This window comes from Oryzias melastigma, linkage group LG13 (assembly GCF_002922805.2).
Source record: "Oryzias melastigma strain HK-1 linkage group LG13, ASM292280v2, whole genome shotgun sequence".
Taxonomy (NCBI): Eukaryota; Metazoa; Chordata; class Actinopteri; order Beloniformes; family Adrianichthyidae; genus Oryzias; species Oryzias melastigma.
The window spans coordinates 11,088,505-11,106,158 of NC_050524.1; the positions used below are offsets into that span (position 1 = coordinate 11,088,505).

The 17,654-nt window shown below is 37.7% G+C and overlaps 1 protein-coding gene across 2 annotated transcripts; it reads left to right on the forward strand.

Moving 5' to 3' along the window:
* The first annotated feature begins 5,089 nt into the window (after positions 1-5,089).
* Positions 5,090-17,440, forward strand: tada2a (transcriptional adaptor 2A). Of its 2 annotated transcripts, none has more exons than XM_024277937.1 (15): positions 5,090-5,224; positions 5,628-5,734; positions 7,085-7,144; positions 7,220-7,311; positions 7,663-7,820; positions 8,236-8,324; positions 8,558-8,630; positions 8,725-8,788; positions 10,084-10,127; positions 14,075-14,185; positions 15,756-15,827; positions 16,028-16,160; positions 16,256-16,299; positions 16,424-16,503; positions 16,912-17,440. In XM_024277937.1, the coding sequence occupies exons 1-15, from the start codon at positions 5,200-5,202 to the stop codon at positions 17,095-17,097; spliced, it is 1,338 nt and encodes a 445-aa protein (XP_024133705.1). In that variant the 5' UTR covers positions 5,090-5,199; the 3' UTR covers positions 17,098-17,440. The 2 variants fall into 2 exon arrangements, with proteins under 2 accessions (XP_024133705.1, XP_024133706.1); XM_024277938.1 differs by having other exon boundaries at positions 16,430-16,503.
* The last annotated feature ends 214 nt before the right edge of the window (positions 17,441-17,654 follow it).

Below are 17,654 nucleotides of genomic sequence, written 5' to 3' on the forward strand. Positions count from 1 at the left end.
CTAAAAGTAAGAAAAAAAAATGTTTGTGTTACTAGTAAGTTCATTTTGTCTTTATCAAGTGTAATGAAAACTAGACAAAAATACAAGACACACTTTTGTGTTTTTTGCAGAAGATTTTATATTTTTTTGTTTTATTCTCAGAGTATATCCTCATGTTTTCAAGTTAGTTTTGAGTTTTGAACGCTGGAAAAGACAATAAATGCATATATTGACCCCTTTTCTGAGTTTTGTGCTCTACAGCTGAGAAAGTTATAAAATTTAATGATAAATGTAATCTGCTAGTTATTTATTTGTGAGCAAAACAATTCCAAAATGCTAATAGAAAAGACTTTCTCCTGAGAGAAGCTGTTAGTTTGTCACAATAAGAATAAGGCAACTTAATAAATGTCATCAGCTCTGCTGTTACAGTGAAAATAAATCTTTTGATTGTCTCTGTCAATCTTGCACTTGTCCTCCTCCTGTTGTCATTTGTCCAGAATTTTTTTTTTCAGAGGCCCGTGTCCATTCCTTCTCCTTATGTTCCGAATTGACCCATTTGTGTTCCAGGATTTTTCATTGGCAGGAGCAGATTAACTGCTTTGTTTGCCGCTTTTTTTTTTTCCCCTGAAGGCGTGTGCCAGATGCCCTCTTTTCTTCAGGGGGCCCTCATATTTAAATCACAGCAGCTGGGAGGTGCTTTTGATGGAAGAAAAGAAGTGTGCACTAAGGGAGATCATTTTAATTTTAAGGTGGGGGACTTTTGGTTAAATTTTGGTAAACAGCTGTAAAAGAAAAAGACTTTTTCTGCGTAAAAGCACAGGAGGAAGGGAGGGGGTGGAACGGGGATGCAGAGTCAGACGGTCGTGTGCCCCCCCAAGGCGGTGATGCTGAAGCAGAGGCCGTCGCAGGGGAGCACGCATGTCCCTCTGCAAATCTGACACGCTTTTCTTTGTCACTGTCCGTATGGAAAATGGATTCATTCTGTATTCTTTGCCAAGATGTGAATTCATACTGTGGGCTAATGCAAATCCTGACCGTGACATTTCAAATGGTCACAATTATGCTTAATTAAATACAACTGCTGGCTACAGAAGTGTCTTTCAGCCAACAAGCATCTTTTCAATGCAGAAAAAGAATCTAACATAAGTTCAATGCAGAATAATCTATCCAATAGCAGTCTCTGAGCTCATCTGTGAGTGTGCCTATCACATCGGCCTTAAGGACAACACTGGTTTATTTTTCACTCAAAATTCAACATAAAGGTTTAAAAAAATGTTTTGGTTCAGAACGAACATGAGTTATAACACATAATTAAAATAAATGATTGAAAAGTTATACAGTTTAGTGGAGCTTCGCCCAGTTTATTAGACATTTTCACTTTGTTTTGCTTTTTTTTGGAAATATACATTTTTATTTTGTTTATTTATGACACAAAAAAAGAATTTAAGCTAATTTTGTATAATTATTTCAGTAAAAAAGACTACATTTACTCTTCAAATTGACTTTTTTGTACAGTTTAAGGTTTACAGTGGAATGATTGTGCACTGCAGAAGAAATATCTGTAAAATAAAAAAAAAAAAGAAGATGAGGTTGTACTAAAAATATGGATGTCTAGTATTGCAACAGAAAACGGTTTTATTGATAAATTATTAAAACAAATTGTACAAAAAAATGCTCTCATTACTTGCAAGGATTAAGTCTGCAACTGGAAGGCTCACCTGGGTTCACTTCACTTCCCAGGGAGCGCAATGAGCTTCATTCCAGGGTGAGTGCTTTGGTAAGACCCTTCATGCTGCTGCCTATGCAGACCACAAGTCTGGCTCTCCCTGTGCCTGTCCCTAACCCAGATAAAATGCAGGGTTATGCCAGGTCAGGCATCCAACATAAAACTCTTGCCAAACCACCTTTGTGAATCAGTGAAAGCTGAAAGGGGATAACAACTAGTTATGGTTAACTGTGCTCAAAAGTGATACATTTCCAGCTGATTTTAGGCCTTCTTTGAATCTTTAAAATCTTTATTTAAGGCAAATTAAAAGCAGGAATTTCACAAAGTTCTAAGAAGATTAAATGAAAGCATAATTAATATGGAGTACATGCTGGATAATGAGTAAATTAAAGAGCAAAAATTGATTGGAGAAATGTAAAAAAAAAAACATTTGAACAATCTTTGATTTATTCATTATGTTCTAAATAAAAAAAAGTTACATAAAAAAAAAAAAAAAGAGTAGAGCTCTTCTACTGAGACATCCCTAAAAAGTTGTGGCCTGTATAGCCACGTTTGATTACGCACTTGTGGCCATGTGGTGTGACTGTTGGAGCCAGGAACAAAAGAGGAAGCTCAGCTTGACTCCATCTACACAACAGCAAACCGTTTCACAAAAAGGAGAAGTCTCTCGTCTAAGGTAAATAAATCATAATCCTCTCAAAGGATGATTACAAGCCGTTATGCAGGGAGCTGGAAATTCTTCCCAGAGAGCTGGAAATTCTTCCCAGAGAGCACGAGTGTGCGTACATGCAAACCAAGTCTCTCCCTGGAGGCTCAGGAGATGAGTCGCAGGCTAGGATGCAGCCGAACAGACTAGTCAGGATGTGTTGAACTCACAGGGAAGGCTCAAGGAAGCTAGAACAGAGCAGAGCATTCAGAGTTAACTCATCATGTGGCTTTGGAAGGTGCACTCTCCCTCTGTGGGGATATGCAGACTTAATATATTTGGTCTGAGTCGCCTGAAATGAGGAAGAAATTATATTTCCTGGTATCAATGACACAGAAAATGCAAATATTAGAGTAAAAACTGTCATAATTAGTAACTGCAGTGAGGTTAAGAGCTTTCATTAAGTTCTTTTCCAGCCACATCTGTATTAAATCAGTCATTTCACTCAAAAACTTTTTTTCTCCCTCTTTCATTAAGTGAGTTTGGCACGTGTGGGTTTGCAGTTTTATGCATTAGGGTTTCAGATATTTGTTTTCCTAAGGCTCCTTATGTGCCCTCACTGCTCTTGAGTGGCTGGAGCTGTTATTTGAATCGGGGGCCAAACCTGGACCCATGCACTGGAAAACATTGGTACTCAGAGAAATTTATTGCATTTCATATTAAAGCGAACTGGCTTGAAGCCTTTTGCAGGCCACAGGCAGCACCTCTGCAAGAAGTTTATCGAGGACAAAAAGCAGCATGGGGGTGTTGTGACACGCAACATTCATCATCTGTGTTTCCATTTCTCACATGATGCTTATGCAAGCCTCAGGTAATCATCTGTGCTGGGAGGGAGACAAAGGCTTTCAGGGGGCTCATTGTTGCCTTGTCAGACGTGGAGCAAGATCACCACCTTGTGGTGACTTAGGGAAGTGCTGTTGTCATGGGGAAGAGATGGAGAAGTTAAAAAACAAGTCAAAATCTCTCCTCAATGCTAAATAATTGTGAAACATTTTCTTAACACAAACAATAGAAAGTTAAATGTTTTGTTTTCAACTTTTTTTCCTAAAATATTTTACATTGAAACACAATATTCTACGTAGCTTTAGTTTCATTTTTTCTCTGATAACACTTTCTAACTATAATCTTTGAATGCCTTTGAAGAAATTCATGGTTAAACTTTTAAAATGAAGATTTGACAACAAAACAATTAAAACACATTAGTCTAGTTACCATCAAGCATATTTTGGTGAACAAAAATAGATGGATAAATGAAATACATGTTAAAATGCATATTTTTAATTGAAAAGTCTGATTTTTAAAGTTCTTCATCCTCTTAGATTAAAAGTTCCACTTGTGAACTTCCCATTTGCAAACCAGAGATGTATTGATTCTATTTTTGTAAAGTGGAAGATACAAGTACGGTAAATTGTTTATTTATTTTTTCCTTTTGTTCAATAACAACAAATGGACATTTTTACATAAATGTGTTTAGTGGGAACTATTGCAAGAACTACCACTTTAAATATTAAAGAGTAATCTAAATAAATTAGTGGTGGTGATCGACTTCATCACTGAACAGGACTTTTTAAATCCACACCATTCCATTTTTTTTCATTCAAAATATAATTTTTATTTGTAAAATATTGATGTATTGTCATTTAGGTGAGGACCAATGCAAAATTTTCTAGCACAGTGTAGAGCACATATTGTTTATTAAAAGTAAAATATTGTTGGACTTTTTTTTTAAACAGCATTACTTTTCTCTTTATATTTGTATTCAAAATAATTTCTTTATTATTAAAAAACATGTTTTTAATCTCCAAATTTGACAGATTTTTAAATAGTTTTTTGTTTAATGGCCAAAGATAGAAAATGACTTTAATATAATGTTGAAGACACACTTTTTTCACCTTTGCAATGTATCTGAGAGGTGTTATGTATAGAATACAACTTTACAAGCTCTGAAGCAACATGTGGCTGCTTTATCCCTCCTTGTGGTTCACTGGCTTTAAAGACAAGTGCTAAATGAATCAATTTCTAATTGAATCAATAAAAGTTTTAGTTAATTTGTTTTAGTTATTTAAGTTGCATTATTTATTTTTTGATTTTTTTATGTCAGGAAACTGAGCAAAATGATAGTAAAAGCTTTAATCTATTATTAGAATTAGTTTATAGCCCATATATTTATTATCTTCTGGTGCCAAACAGTGTATCATTGCAGGTAAGAAACAAAGATCTTTAGGCTTAGAATTCAATTTACTTGCAAAGTTTTTTCTTTAAAAAAAAGAAAAGTGCTGTTTAAGTTGTAACGATAAAAAAAAAAACTTTTTTAAATTGCTCATTAAACTGAAGCAAGAGGACCCTATTTGAAACAAGCTATATATTATTTATTTTATTTTATATTTAAAAGTAAACTAACTAGCACGGTAAAAATCCCATTATACTTAATATTTTAAAGCTAAATTTGAATGTCTAACTGGGGGGAAAAAGTATTTTTTCTAAAACTTTATGTGTGATTGTGCACTTCTCACTAGAAGAGAGGATCAAATGGCTCTTTCAGCATTGCAGATCCCAGGACCTATAATAAATTTTTAAAAAATGGATCGGAAAACTATGTTCGTTTCTTGTTTATGGAGATAAACCCAATAAATTCAATAAAAATATACAGTATACACAGAAAACAACCCTATCGATCAATCTGAGCTCGACTAGTTCTGACGTCATCAGGCACACACTGTCGACTTCAGAAAAACAGATCGACCTAAATTCAATTTTGGTGTTATTTTAAGAAGCGAATATCAAATAAATGGACCGAATAGCATCGTTTTCAGGTAATCGCCCATCTTATATAAACACAATTGAATTTTTTGGCAGTTTTAGCATAAATCTATCGATTTTTTTGTGTTTGTTGTTTTTGCCAAACAAAGCTAAATATGCTAAGCTAACTTTAGCATTAGCATCGCCGTCAAAACAAAGCTATTTTTTTTCCCAGTGTGATTTGTTTAAAATATTTGATATGTTGTCGAGCCATTAAAACTGTGTTAAAGTGTCATTCAAAGCTCAGCTGTAAATCTAATTTGTGTAAGAAATTATGTCGTCCACGACAACGTCTGTTTTAATCCATCCAAATGTAGCAATTAGCCCCAAATCTGGAATTAAGCATATCTTTAAACTCTTATCTGTAATTTTTAACACTCTTAAGTGATATTTATACATACTATGTGTTCATTTTAGACGATCCCTTTGATAAACCGCCATGCAAAGGCTGCTCATCCAATCTAACCGAACCATACATCAAGTGTGCAGAATGTGGACCTTCACCTGTTTTATTGTGTCTTCAGGTAAGTCAGATGGGGATGCTTATCCAAATGTTTTGGAGCTTTTTTTTTTAATGGCTGAACTTCAGGATATTTGTTTTTGATCCATTATTTTCTTTGTTGTTGCAACACACTCCTCCTTGGCAATACATCTTAAACCACTGGAAACTGTTCCTGGGTACTATTTTAAATGAGTTCAGATTTGTTAGGAACAAGATTTAAGGTTCCCACCATGAACATTTTACTAAATATTTTTAGACCTAGTAATGGGTATCAAATTAATTCAATTCAATTCAATTTTATTTATATAGCCCAAAATCACAAAGGAAACTTGCCTCATTGGGCTTCAATCAGTCCCGGAGTGCCTGGCCAGCACCGAGTTTGCATAAATCATGGATCTTGTATAGATTTCTAACCACTACAGGTGGTTTCTAATAGAAAAGAGCAATCTAATGTAAGACTGTGATGCCACCCCACAGCAGTGTGTAATATAGGGGTGTCCGGCTGTTGTGTCAAGCTATTTCATGTCGTACTGAATAACTTGTTATGTAGCACAAATTAAATATTTGTGTGCTCTCAATTTTAAATATGTTCAATATAAAATATTATAACTAAACAAAGTAATTTTTTGTATGTATTGTGAGATTTAATTGTTAATTTTCCAAAGTTTTATGCAGTTAAACATATTAATTATTTATATATATCATTTAATAAATAGTATGTTTAAATAATTTACATATTTATTGTAATAATGTATTTTACAAAATATATCTATTATATATTCACAACCACTGTATTTAAATACTTGATGGCATTCTGTTTTAAAAAAATATATTTTTTTGAAACCTAATCGCATAATATTATTGAGAAGTCATTGTTAAAGATTTAAAAATATAAAAAAAATTGTTGTCTAACCTGGTTTTATCCAGTGCTTTTCTCACACATCAGTGTTGAATACAAATTCAAATGTAATTTCCATTGAAAATGCACCTGGTATAAAAATACTGTAACATCTTCCGTAGTGATTTTTAAAATTTACATATTCACTCTTGTTAATTTTTTGCACTATACTACTATGTACTTGTTTATTTTAATTAAATCCCTTTACTCTCATAACAAGGAGGAATTAAATGACCAGATCTTTTAGATTAATTTTATTTGAAAAATGAGCAATACTTTTATAATTGTTGCTCCTATTATATTCTTACCTCAATACATTTTATAAATTCACGTTATACACTGATAAGTTTTCACTTTTTCCTTTCTTAGATAAGAAAACTTCCTCATTACACTCCATGAATTTCAGAACTGCTGTTTAGTGAACAAATCGTGTTTTTTCCCATCAAACTCTGACCTGAATTTGTTTTTTATCAGTGTTTTACCAGAGGATTTGAGCACAAGAAGCATCAGAGTGATCACAGATATGAAATCATGGTGAGAACAGTTGCAGTTGCTTTTCTCTGGTGTAGCTAAACATCATGTTTAACAGGAGTCTTCTGTTTGTCTCAGACTTCAGACTTCCCGGTGCTGGAGCCTGGATGGACGGCGCAGGAGGAGATGGCTCTGCTTGAGGCCGTCATGGACTGTGGGTTTGGGAACTGGTAAGTGGTCACACACATTTTATTATTGTTTTCTTTCTGAATACATATGTTTTCACTAATTTCAGAAAACAAGCTTTTAACATTTTTTTTTTATCAGTTAGGTATTTATTATAGGTTTCATATGTTAATTTTGTCGTGTTTTGTTTTTTTATCTAAAATCTTTAAGTTTTTACAAGTAGTTGCTGCTTTTTTCTCACTTGTTGAATATTTTAGAGAACATCTACGTATGAGTAATTAAATAAACTGAAGGTAATTCAAATATCAGATTCCAAGGCATATTTAGATTTGATTAAATCTCCTCTTTTACACAAGCATTGTACTTTAAAACTCATGTGTGTTCCCTCTTCCCAGGCAGGACGTGGCATACCAGATGCGCACCAAAACAAAAGAGGAGTGTGAGAGCCACTACATGAAGAATTTCATCAACAACCCTCTCTTTTCCTCCACCTTACTCAGCTTGAAGAAAACAAAAGATTCTCGTTTTGCAGAAGGAGCGATTCCCTTTAAACGTACGTTCCTGCCTGATGGGTCTCCTTTTTTTAATCCTATAATGAAAGAATAAGATGAAGGCGTCATGTGCCTCCATACACGCCATAATATGAGTAAAGAGTCTCAGTAAATTCGCATTTACTTTTTTAGGCATGCTCACTTTTTGGCATATCCCATCAGAGATCCCATCGCAGAATTTTCCAGAAAAGATTAATAATATTATTCCTAAAACTTGGCAAAATTCTCAGTTGAAAGCTGAATTTTGACAGAAGTTGCTGGTAATGGTGGTTGCAGTAAAACAGTTGTTTGTACAGTTTATTCAAGAGTCACTTTCATCACACCCGGTGACTGTATGATCTTTAAGTATAATTTGAGTGTATAGAAGATTGTCTCTTGTGTCCAATTGATTAACTGTTTTTCTGCATGATACCCCAGCCTGTGACGACCCGCCCCGGCCCATCTTCGACTCGGTGCTCTCTCGGGACATGGCAGGTTACATGCCAGCCAGAGCAGACTTCATGGAGGTGAGCCCGCTCCGTCACCCAGTCTCTTCTATCATTTGTGCGCCAATGCGGCCTGTCCATGTGAATGAATTGCCACAGCAGAGCTCATCATTAGATATTATTGAACCGGTGACTCACGCCTTTGTAGCCGCTTCAAAGTGGGGGCATCGGGTCTTCTGCTCTTCCGCAATTGACTCCGTGGACTTTAATCAAGCCAGCGGGATTCTCAAATCATCTTTCATATGTCTCTTTAGGAGTTTGACAACTACGCAGAATGGGATTTGAAAGACATTGACTTTGTGGACGATGACTCAGACATCCTTCACGGTGAGGAGATTTGTTTTTCTCTTTGCTCCACTGAGCTCTAGATGATAACGGCTATGAGTTTAATGCTCATCTGGGATGTGTGCTTCTTTTTCAGCTCTCAAGCTTGCAGTTGTTGACATTTATCATTCAAGGTTAAAGGAGAGACAAAGAAGAAAGAAGTAAGTTCCTTTGCATTTGTTATCATGCAATAACACCTGCTCATCAGCAGATGGCGCCAAACGCATCTGCACTGATCTGGAGCTTTTCTTCTCCAAACACAATCTTCAGGTGGAACATGCCAAACAATTCCAAACCCCATCTTTTTTTTCAATTTATGCATGAATTATATATTTAACTATAAAAAAATGTATTTAATTAGTAGTTAGTAACATGTCTCCCAAAGAAGAAGATATTGTATCATCAGTGATGCTTTTTCTTTTTGCTCAGCTCTTGCTATGATAGACATTTTTAGTCTTTCAATAAAGGGGTTTTTAAATTTCTAAATATTTTTGCAGCGTAGCAGGATAAGGCTGTGCCTTTGTGAACAGTTTGCAACACAAACTGTTTGAGACTCTGCCCAGTTTGGGGCTGGCAGGGAAACTGTTTTTCCTGCTGGAAGAAAATGCCTTCAATGTCACATAAATGTTTTTTTTAGACTAACAAAAATGCAGTGCTCCTTCTTTCTGTATTTTTCTGCTTATCTGTGCAAAAGTTTTGACTTTCATTGTTTTTTTCTTTTTTTATTGTATCTTGAAATTTTTACTTGTTAATTAATATGTCAATGCTTGAAAAATTTATTTTTTCAATCATTTGCTTATAAATTATATGTGTTTATTTAATGAGAGCTGCAAATTCAAGTTTAGCTTATCATAAAAATTGAAGCAAAAATGTTTACTTTGTTACTGCTATCAGTTTACGCCTTTATTTGCTTATGAGGTACAGTCAGGCTTTTTTTTACATCATCATTACCATCTGACTGTTATTTGATTTTGAAAAGGAAATGTTATTGCAGAGCAGCTGTGTGCACATACACGGTAATTAATTTTTGCTTCCTGGAACATGTTGGAATGTGCTATTATGCTCGGCACTTTTTTTTTTTTGACACTTCCTTGTTTGTCTTCATTCCACGAGTTAACCTCTGCACTCTTACCTAAGCAGAATCTGAAGGACAAACAAATTCACACCAACAGACTCTTTAGAGTTTATTAAAAATAACATTAAGTTTTGGGTGCAATATTTATTTTAAAAAGTATCTGTCCATATTTTGTGATTGCTGATTCGATTCACTGTTAATATTAGTTTTTAAATGATCCGATTGACTGACCTAAAATTGATCTTTAGTCCAAATGTTTTATTATTTGGAAAGTTTGCGCTCAAAATGACAGTCAATTTGATTTATGTACTGAATTCCCTGGATTTTGAGTCTGTTCAAATGTTAGTTGAACGGCTAAATAGTCATATTGTTCTCTTACAGGATCATCAGAGACCATGGATTGATCAACCTCCGTAAATTCCAGAGTAAGTCTCCCGCTGAGCCCCCCCCATGTGACAGTTTTCATTGCAGCTCTGTGATGTAAAACCGGTGCTGAGCGTGGACGCACACGAACATCTCTGTGGCACGTTGGTGTGGAATCTAATCAAGCTTGAGTTAATTTTTTTTCTAAGTGTCCACCTGTTTGCTTCGACTCTAGTTAGCTGGAGGATTCTTTGCATCTGTTGTTTGAGATATTTTCTCTTTACAAATGGGGGTGGGAAGCTATGATTAGATTAGTTCAGTTCCAGCATCTCTTAAGTGCCACCCAGCCCACAGTCACACCCCGATGTGTTGCTGTGTAAAGCTGTCTGCGGTTTGGGAGTGGAACAGATCTCTTCTCATGTTTTATTTATGTTTCCTTCAGCCTCCAGTTTGCCCTCCTCCCTTATTTTTTACCTTCTCTCCCTTATCTTTCCAGCCTTTCAAGACAAAAGAGAATTTGAGTGGCTGTAGAGCTGCAGGCTGGTTGTCATGGAGACTGTCAAAGTGTGTGTTTGTGTGCGTGCCTTTCGCTGTGGGTTCACTGTATCATGTCTCCGTGCTGCTGGAGGCAGAATGACCAGGTGATTATGTTTGTGTGCTGGAATGAACGAAGCGCGCGGGTCCCGCGCTCTCGTCTCCATGGTGACAGGAATAGCTGCGCTCTGTGTTTTCGCTGTTGGGTGAGGAGCGTGACCTCAGGTGTTCGGCGCGAGGTGGCAGCTGCTAATTAAGGCTGGAGTGCGATGGTTGAACTTGACCAGAGCGTGTGTGCGGCCACTCCTCGCGTCACAGCGGCTCTCCTGTCTGCCGCTGACACTCGTCTGTTACTCCGCAACAAATGGCGCCGGCTTTAGTGTGTGTCCGCCTGTTGAGTCGGTTAAGCGTGGCGAATGCACATCAGCAGAGCGATGAAACGACGAATTACAGGGAGATTTTTTTTTCTCTCTCTCTGATGCAGCAAAATAACTGGATCATTTTTTAGATGAGCATGTTTTAGAATTTATTTTTTAATTGCTCTGCAAGTTCTAGCATCTGAATTTAAACTAATAACTTAAAAACAATAGCAAATCACACATTTAACACATAAAGTTAGCAGTTTTTTTTTAATTCTGTGTTTGAAAACATTTTTTATTTTTCAGTGGATTCCTAAATTCATGCTCAAAAAGGGTCCTTTTTCTGTATGGCAGTCTCAAAATAACAGGTCAGAACCAGCGTTCTGCAGAACTCTAACAAACTGAAATGAGGTGGATGTGTGAGACGTGCAGTGAAACATGCGTGAGACATTTACAGCCGAGGCTCTGCCGGATTGATATTCCTCGACTGTAGAAAACACTAATTTACTAACAAATCAGCTGCAGGTTTAATGTTTCATGCAGAGTCAAGAGTGTCTTGACTGCTGAAAGGAAGGCAGGAGAATAAAAATACTGAAGTAAATTTAAATAAGAGACTAAAAAAGCAAATGAGGTGTTTCATTTTATTAAAGTTTAGTAAACCCTGCACCACAACTATATAGAATACTGTTCACAATAATATTCATTGTGGGCTGCACGGTGGAGCAGTGGTTAGCGCTCTGGCCTCTCAGCAAGAGAGGCCCCGGTTCAAGTTCCAGCTGGGGGACCTGAAACTGAATCACCAATGGGGACCTTTCTGTGTGGAGTTTCCATGTTCTCTCCGTGCATGCTTGGGTTTTCTTAGGGGACTCCGGCTCCCTCCCTTTGTCTAAAAACATGCTTAATAGGTTACTTGGTTACTCTAAATGTGTGATTGTGGTCTTGCAATCGACTGATGACCTGTCAAGGTTGTACCCTGCCTTCACCCAGAAGTGGCCAAGTTAGGCTCCAACAGCCCCGTGACCCTGAAAAGGACAAAGGGGTTTAGAAAATGGATGGAAATCTATATAGCTCAAAAAGTAAAGGAACACTCTGAAAACACATCCTATATTTGAAAGAATAAAATATTCGTTTTAATTGCTTTATTCTTGACATAGTTGCACAGGCTGGCATCACAACCACACACATTATTAATGAAAAATTGCATGTATTAGACTATGGAGGTCTGGATGTGAAATCATACTCATAATTGAAGTGGAAAAACTCACTACAGGCTGATCCTACTTTGATCTAATGTCTTTGAAACAAGTCAAAATGAGGCTCAGTAGTGGGTGTGGCCTCCACATTCCTATATGACTTCCCTGCAACATCTGGGCTTGGTTCTGATTTCTGATAAGGCAGTGGATGGTCTTCTGGGAGTTCTGCCCCCACACCTGAACCAAAGCATCCACCGACTCCTGGACAGTCTGTGGTGGAACCTGGCGTTGGTGGATGAACTATAGAGAGAATACAGACTAACCCATTTGTGGGTGCATAATTCTTGATTTGTGCATAAATTATCAATCAATTTATTATTTTTAAAGCCCTTATAACAGCAGACGCAGCCAAAGTGCTGAACGGAGAAATAAAATCGCTAAACAACGAGAAACGAGAAACAATAAAAGCAATAAAACAATCAGAACAATGAGGTACTAAGGTACAAAAAAACAAACAATAAAACTAGCTGACCCACTAAATCTACTCACTGGAGTTGAAAGCCGGAATTTGTGTGTGTGTATTCTTGATTTGTGCATGCATAATTTAGGATTTGTGCATACCTTTGGATTTGTCGTGTGTAATTCTTGATTTGTAATTTATATCATGTTTTGTGCATAAGTAAAAAATTACAAAATTAAACAAAATACATTTTACACATGCATAAATTAAAATTTCAACAGCTTGAAACTAATTACACACAAAAATCTTTAAAAAATATGCATGAATCACCTCTTACGCAGACACAAAGCCTAAGTCACACACGAATTCCATCGTGAGACTCTTTTCATGTCTCACTGATTCATCCATGAGTGATGCGTTCAAGTACTTCTAGAATGGGTCATTAGAGTTTTCTTATAAGCTGTTTTGAACTTAAATAGTAAATAATATCTGGTGAAACTTGAAATTTTCCCACTTTCTTAAACAGATATGCCCGATAATTAATATTAAAAAAGTTTAATAAAAAGTTTTGAAAACACTTTTCCCTTTTAAAAATAAATGTATCTCCCAGAACTGATCACTTCCTCTACAGCACCAGCATACAGTCTCACAAGGAGTATGAGAATCTCAAATTGGTATCTAATGGCGGTTAGGCTACCTCTGGTGAGAAAGAAATGCCACCCATTGCTAACAGTTTGAGAGACACGTGCACATTTGTGGCCTGGCAGAGGTCATTTTGCAGGCAGTGCTGGCAGTGCTCCTCCTGTAGTGGTCCTCGTGCAGGATTATTGCTCTCCTACAGCCTCCTTCACATCTCCTGATCCACTGGCCTGTCTTCTGGTAGGGCCACCATGCTCTGGACACTACGCTGACAGACACTGCAAACCTTCTTGCCACAGCTTGCTCCACTGGTGTGGGTTGTAGACGTCGTTTCATGGTACTGCTGGAGTGACTGTAATATTGGCATTCGGATGGAGAAGTTGTCTTTGGTCACCACTTGCAGAACAATTCCTTTTTTGGAGTTGCTGATTGCCTATTACTTCCACCTGTTGTCTATTCCATTTGCACAAAACCATGTGAAATTGATTGTCAGTAAGCGTGATTTCCTAATCGGACAGTTTGATTACACAGAAATGTTATTGACTTGGAGTAACATTGAGTTGTTTCCTTTATTTTTTTTGAGCAGTGTAGATTTTCTCCTTTTCTATTAAATGCTCTAAAGCACAACTCGGATGAAGAAACCAGCTCCTAGAATTTTTGTTCCTTTTTTTTTAATACTCTCTTTTAAGAGCTAATAGCTATGTAAATTGAACTAAATTCCCCCCATCATGATTACATATACAGAAATGTAAATGGGTCTAAAGAAGAATTTATGAGTTGAAGGTGTCCTGTGAGGAACATTCATTCTTCTCTGTCTTTAACAGTGTTGGAGCGATGCTACCCAAAGGAGGTTCAGGAGCTTTATGATGCCATGAGAAGGTTTGCTAGAGTGGTCGGGCCAACGGAGCACGACAAATTCATCGAAAGTCATGCAGGTCAGTGTTCAAACCAAGACGGTAGACTTTATCCTGAAAAACATGTTATTATGTGGGTGAAATATATTCGTTTTACATTTAAACTGACATTTTATTTGTTATTAAACCCGCAGTTTAAAGTGTGGAAGACTTAGTTTTTGTCTGACTGATGCTTGATGCTGCAAAAGAGACCTTCCCTTAAGCCTCCTGTTGTCGTTTTCACGGAGCAGCATGATGGCGCTACGGCGTGCTTGTGTGAAATGAGCTAAAATTCTCTTAAGCCTCCTGGAGGACTGACCTCCTCTTTTCTTCAAAGCTGTTCCGTCTGTTGCAGTCCTCCACATTTACAGTTTGCTATTACACAGATGGTTAAGTCCCAGATTGTTTGTTGGCTCTCAGCAGTTGCCGGGCAACAAGCGGAGAATAGAGACCGTTGATATGAAGAAACTCTATTGCCTATAAGCCCTCCACTCAGCTTTTCTACTTAATCAACACATAAAATGTGATGAATTTATTTAACTGTGTTTCAGTTCATTTGTGGACCTTGCTGTCTTAGAGTGTCTGGAAGGGTTCTTAAGACCCACTCCAATAAAATGGTGTTTTTGACATGTTCTTGTAGCATTCTTCTCACAATGGACATAAATAAAAAAGATTAAGGATGCATCCAAATTCTACATTTAGTACTCCAAACGCAGAGTTATAGATAAACAGTGTCTTCAGATTTTGATGTAACTAACCCTCGATGACGTCATGAATATTCACCACTCTTCTAAGTTTCTGCGTAGCTGCCAGCGCTCAGAAAATACATAACTAAGTGTAGTATTAGTGTAGTCCATTAGACTCTTCATTTACTTTGTCTGAGCTGCCATCTGGCACAAACTTTATAGCTGCATAAGTTTGTTATTCCTCAGCATTGTTTTTTTTATATGCTAATGCTAGCTTGGGTTTGTAAGATTCTCTGGTTGTAGACGTATGGTTTGGGCCCTCTCCGTTTCAGTTTTTGACATTTTAGGTGTCCCTAACTTGTTGTTTTTTGAAGTGCTGGCTGTACCAATCATCAGGAGACCCCAACCCTCAGGATGCAGAACCGATCCCGGTCCTCTTCCCAAGGGTTGGGGACCCCTGATTAACATCAGTGGCCTGGTACCAAGCGGCCCTCGGACCGGTACCGGGAGGTTGGGGACCCCTGATTTAATGGGAACAACCCAGCAAGTTAAAACACGACGGGTTGGGGACACCCAAAATGTCAAAAGGTGACACGGAGAGGGCCCGAACCATACGTCCATATATGACGAGTTGGTAGTGAGAATGCGTTAAACAAAGGGCTGATGGAAAATTAGCAGAGGCTAACTTCTGCACCAACAGTCCCGTCCACAACTCGGAGGCAAATTTCTAATGAGCTGCTCCTCTTCAGAAAACATGCCTTAAAAATGGACAAAGACCTTTTGATTTTGGCTTAAAACTGCATAATCATAATTAAAAGACCACTGGGAACGACTTTACAATAGAAAATATATACATTTAACTGTTCTCGGGTAATCGGACATGACTGTTGGATGAACTGTGTTCCTTCAACTCTATCTCTTTGCAGTTGAGTTTGAGTTGCGGCGAGAGATCCGCCGGCTGCAGGACTACAGGAAAGCAGGAATCAAGTCTTTCTGCAGTGAGTCCACATTGAGCTCATCTTAACTGTACTCGATCCTAAAGCTGCATGCATGAGCTGGAAGCTTTTTCTGCTGACTCAGCTTTGTCCCTCTTATTACTTTCATTTGGCCCTAAAGCTGAGACGACATAAAATGACATTTAGTTGTAGAAACTGTATGTTTTCACCTGAGCTCAAATTCTGATTCGTCTCGGTGTCAGGCGCAAAGGTTTATGAACGAGTGGGGCGGCTGCGTGAAGAGGAGCGTAGGAAGAGGACCATGCTGAACGACGTGTTGCAGTACATCCAGGACGGCAAAGCCTGTCAGCAGTGGCTCAGCAAACAGGCAGCAATGTGAGTCCGAACACAGATAAGAACTGATGAAGTGGAGTTTTTTTATTTTTTTAAAGCTGATATTAAAATAATATTTCTGGTTTCTTCTGTTGCAGAGATGCTGGCATCACTCCAGCCGTCACAACAATCACAGTTTCAGGTACGAAGCTGCACCTCTTAGACGCACTTCCAGGAAACACTCATCCTACAGTTGTTTTCTTCTTGAACAAGCCTCCTTTTGTCTCCCTAATATTATGCATGCATGATTTCTGGGTCCTGCACAGCAACAGGTAGGAGAAGCGCCCCTCCTCTAAACCTGACTGGACTGCCGGGAACAGAGAAGCTCAATGAGCGAGAGAAAGAGGTACAGCAGCCATGTTTGTTAGCATTTTAAAAGACCTGAAGGGGTTCTCTTTGTGTTTGTTTTTCCTCCCTAAACCCATCAGCTCTTCAGCTGCTAACTGTTAGTTTTTACAAATGAGGTCAAATGAGTTTGTGAGCTAAAAAGTTATTTTTTTGTTTTTTTTTTACCACTTGCAGGTGTGTTTTGTTATCAACTTTAAGGTGTTTTAAATGAGCTAAACTGTGTTTATTCTTGGACCACTGACGTAGACAGGACCATCTGATGTTTGCTGAAACAGGAGCACGTTTTGTTTGTCGTATTATTTGTTGCTTTTAGAGACTTAAAAACCAAACAGAATCTAATAATTGCACCACAAAATGCATTCATAAATCTGTTTGGCTGCAAAAAACCCAATGCGTTTGTGTGCAGTTGTGTCAGGTTGTGCGGCTGGTGCCCGGAGCTTATCTGGAGTACAAGCAGGCCCTGCTGAACGAGTGCAGACGGCAGGGGGGGCTGCGGCTGGCGCAGGCACGAGCGCTGATCAAGATCGACGTGAACAAGACCAGAAAAATCTACGACTTCCTCATCAAAGAGGGCTACATCACTAAAGCGTAGCAGGAGGACGGTCGCCGCTCTGTTTTACTGTGTTTTAAATAGTTGACTGCTATTTTGATGTATGACAAAGTGTTCAAACGTATAATCTGTTTTACTATGAAAACTAATAAAGTCACACGTTTAAAAATTCCCACCAAATATTTTTTTTTGTTTTGTTTACATACATAAGTGTTAACCATTTGGTGTAGAATGCTTCTGGTTCTGTTTCAGTCGTTGGGGAGTTTGTATTTCTTATGGTTTCCCAGTGTATGTGAATTAACTGGATTTCAGTGAAATCAGTTTCTTTTAGTAAAAAATGTGCTGCACATTTCAGTGTGGAATAAAGGTTTAGTTTTCAAAGACATTTTCTTTGATGTGCCTCCTTTTTCCCTATTTGCTCTGTGATTGGTCCAACAGTGGATGCGCTGTATGGGGTGGATGACGTTAGCTTAACATCATAATCCACTTTAATGTGATGGAAGTTTGATTCACATCAAACCAAACTGCTACAGTGGCTGAACACTTTTTTTTTTTAATCTGTATTATCAGCTGTTCTGAGCATTAAAACATTGCTCTTC

Bases quoted from the DNA above. Each gene is read 5' to 3' on its own strand.
- tada2a (XM_024277937.1), top strand. From the start codon at position 5,200: ATGGACCGAATAGCATCGTTTTCAG. The intron at 10,128-14,074 runs GTAAGTCTCCCG...TGTCTTTAACAG, and splicing joins CAACCTCCGTAAATTCCAGA to TGTTGGAGCGATGCTACCCA. The intron at 16,300-16,423 runs GTACGAAGCTGC...GGTCCTGCACAG, and splicing joins CACAACAATCACAGTTTCAG to CAACAGGTAGGAGAAGCGCC.